General features: G+C 24.5%; 1 protein-coding gene across 1 annotated transcript in view; it reads left to right on the forward strand.

Annotated features, from left to right (window-relative positions):
- Window positions 1-335: 335 nt before the first annotated feature.
- The window catches only part of LOC100809047 (vicianin hydrolase), a 6,407-nt gene continuing 4,945 nt past the window's right edge, over window positions 336-1,797 (forward strand). Inside the window, 2 exon segments of the mRNA NM_001354948.1 lie at window positions 336-528; window positions 873-942. Coding sequence (NP_001341877.1) covers window positions 349-528; window positions 873-942 — 250 coding nt within the window. The 5' untranslated portion in view covers window positions 336-348.

The following is a 1,797-nucleotide window of genomic DNA, read 5'->3' on the forward strand; positions in this document are numbered from 1 at the left end:
GAGATGTTTTATTTTAAAAAAATTCATGATTTTAATCTCATATTTTTTAAAATGTGAGGACAGAATGTCTAAATTAAAAAATAAAAAAATAAAATTATGAATTTTTTAAAACTAAAAAATAAAATGTCTTAATTAAATATTAGGAAAATTAAAATTACATATATTTTTAAAAATAGTGGAATAAAAATTATATTTTAGCAACAAAAAAAAAAGATAACACTAAAAAAAATGATATACTGAATATAAGAAAAAGATATATTTAAGAGAAAAAAAAAACAACAAAATATCCAACTCAATCTTCTTTAAATTGAAGGCATTGGCGAGAGGTTTTGGACATCGAAGCAAAAAATGAAAACCCAAAGTGCTTCTCTCCTCTGTCTTTTTCTCTCTCTTGCTATCCTTTTGGCTAGTGGCACTGCTGCAAGTGCAACTCCAAGAAGCGCAGTGCCAAGCCACCATGTTTCAACATTCAACAGAAGCCTTTTTCCTTCCACTTTTCTCTTTGGAATTGGTTCTTCTGCTTACCAGGTTCTGACAACCACATAACTAAGCACATTCAATTAGTATTTTCTTTTTCATTTTTTTTGGGTACTACATAGAAGAGATTTGACGTATTATTTTGTTTTCTACAACCTATTCAGATCTCTAGTCTTTGAATTTGTGGAATACATGACTGGTTTAACTGTGAGCGAGTGAGTCAAATTTAATATAATTTCTTTTAAAAAAAGGAAGGACTTTTAAAATAAAAATGATCTTATATTTATATATTTTAATTTGACCATATGAATTATGACAAGTATTTTTTTTAATATATTTAAAATTTGAACTTTAGTAACTTTATCTTTGAATGCAATGTTTTGTTAAATCTTCAGGCAGAAGGAGCAGCAAGTGTAGATGGGAGAGGACCAAGCATATGGGACACCTACACTAGACAGCATACTGGTTATTTTCTGTCTTTTGTCTCTCTTCCATATGAGTTTTCTTATTTTTATGTTTTTGAAAGCACAGTAGCTTCAACGGTTAAAAAATGGAGTAATGAGCTGATAAAGTCACGTGTATATCATTACTCAAAAAATGGGTTTGAATCTTCTTCACAAATCACGAGAATTTTGCGGATCTTATTGGCCATGCCAAACTCGTGTGTCTTTTTCTAATTGTTAAACCCTTCAATTGGTATTTGCGGTATAAAAAGTCACTCTCACTTGCAATACACATCTGAGCTACTCTCTTTTGTCGGAAAACGACTAGAGGAGTAATTTTTTTTTATTATAAAATGCGGTAACTTTTAAATAAATATTCAAAAAATAGTAAATTGTTGGATATTTTATGATTTCTCAGTTTAAACTCATAAATCATTTTATAATTTTTGTTTTTTTTTTCTACTAAAGTCATAAAAAAAATTATAATTTCTTAATTTTTTAAATATCACTTTGAAGTCATAATTTTTTTTATAGAAGTTGTGAATAATTTTATTTAAATTAATATTTTTAGTTTTAGTTTTATTTTATATTTTCATATATTTTTTATTTAATATTTTTTATTTAATATATTTTTTCTTTTTTATAGTTTATTTAATATTTTTTATATTTTTTTCTAATGTTATGAATTTTTTTCTCAATTGTAGTAGATTTCAATGAGTTGAACTTTAAAGTCATACATATAACTACAACTTCATTTTATTAGTGTTTTATTTATAGAAAATATATTAAATAAAATAATATAAAAATATACAAAAATATAAATAATATTAAATAAAACTAAAACTAAAAATATTAATTTAAATAAAAATACTACTTT

Source organism: Glycine max, chromosome 8, assembly GCF_000004515.6.
Source record: "Glycine max cultivar Williams 82 chromosome 8, Glycine_max_v4.0, whole genome shotgun sequence".
NCBI lineage: Eukaryota > Viridiplantae > Streptophyta > Magnoliopsida > Fabales > Fabaceae > Glycine > Glycine max.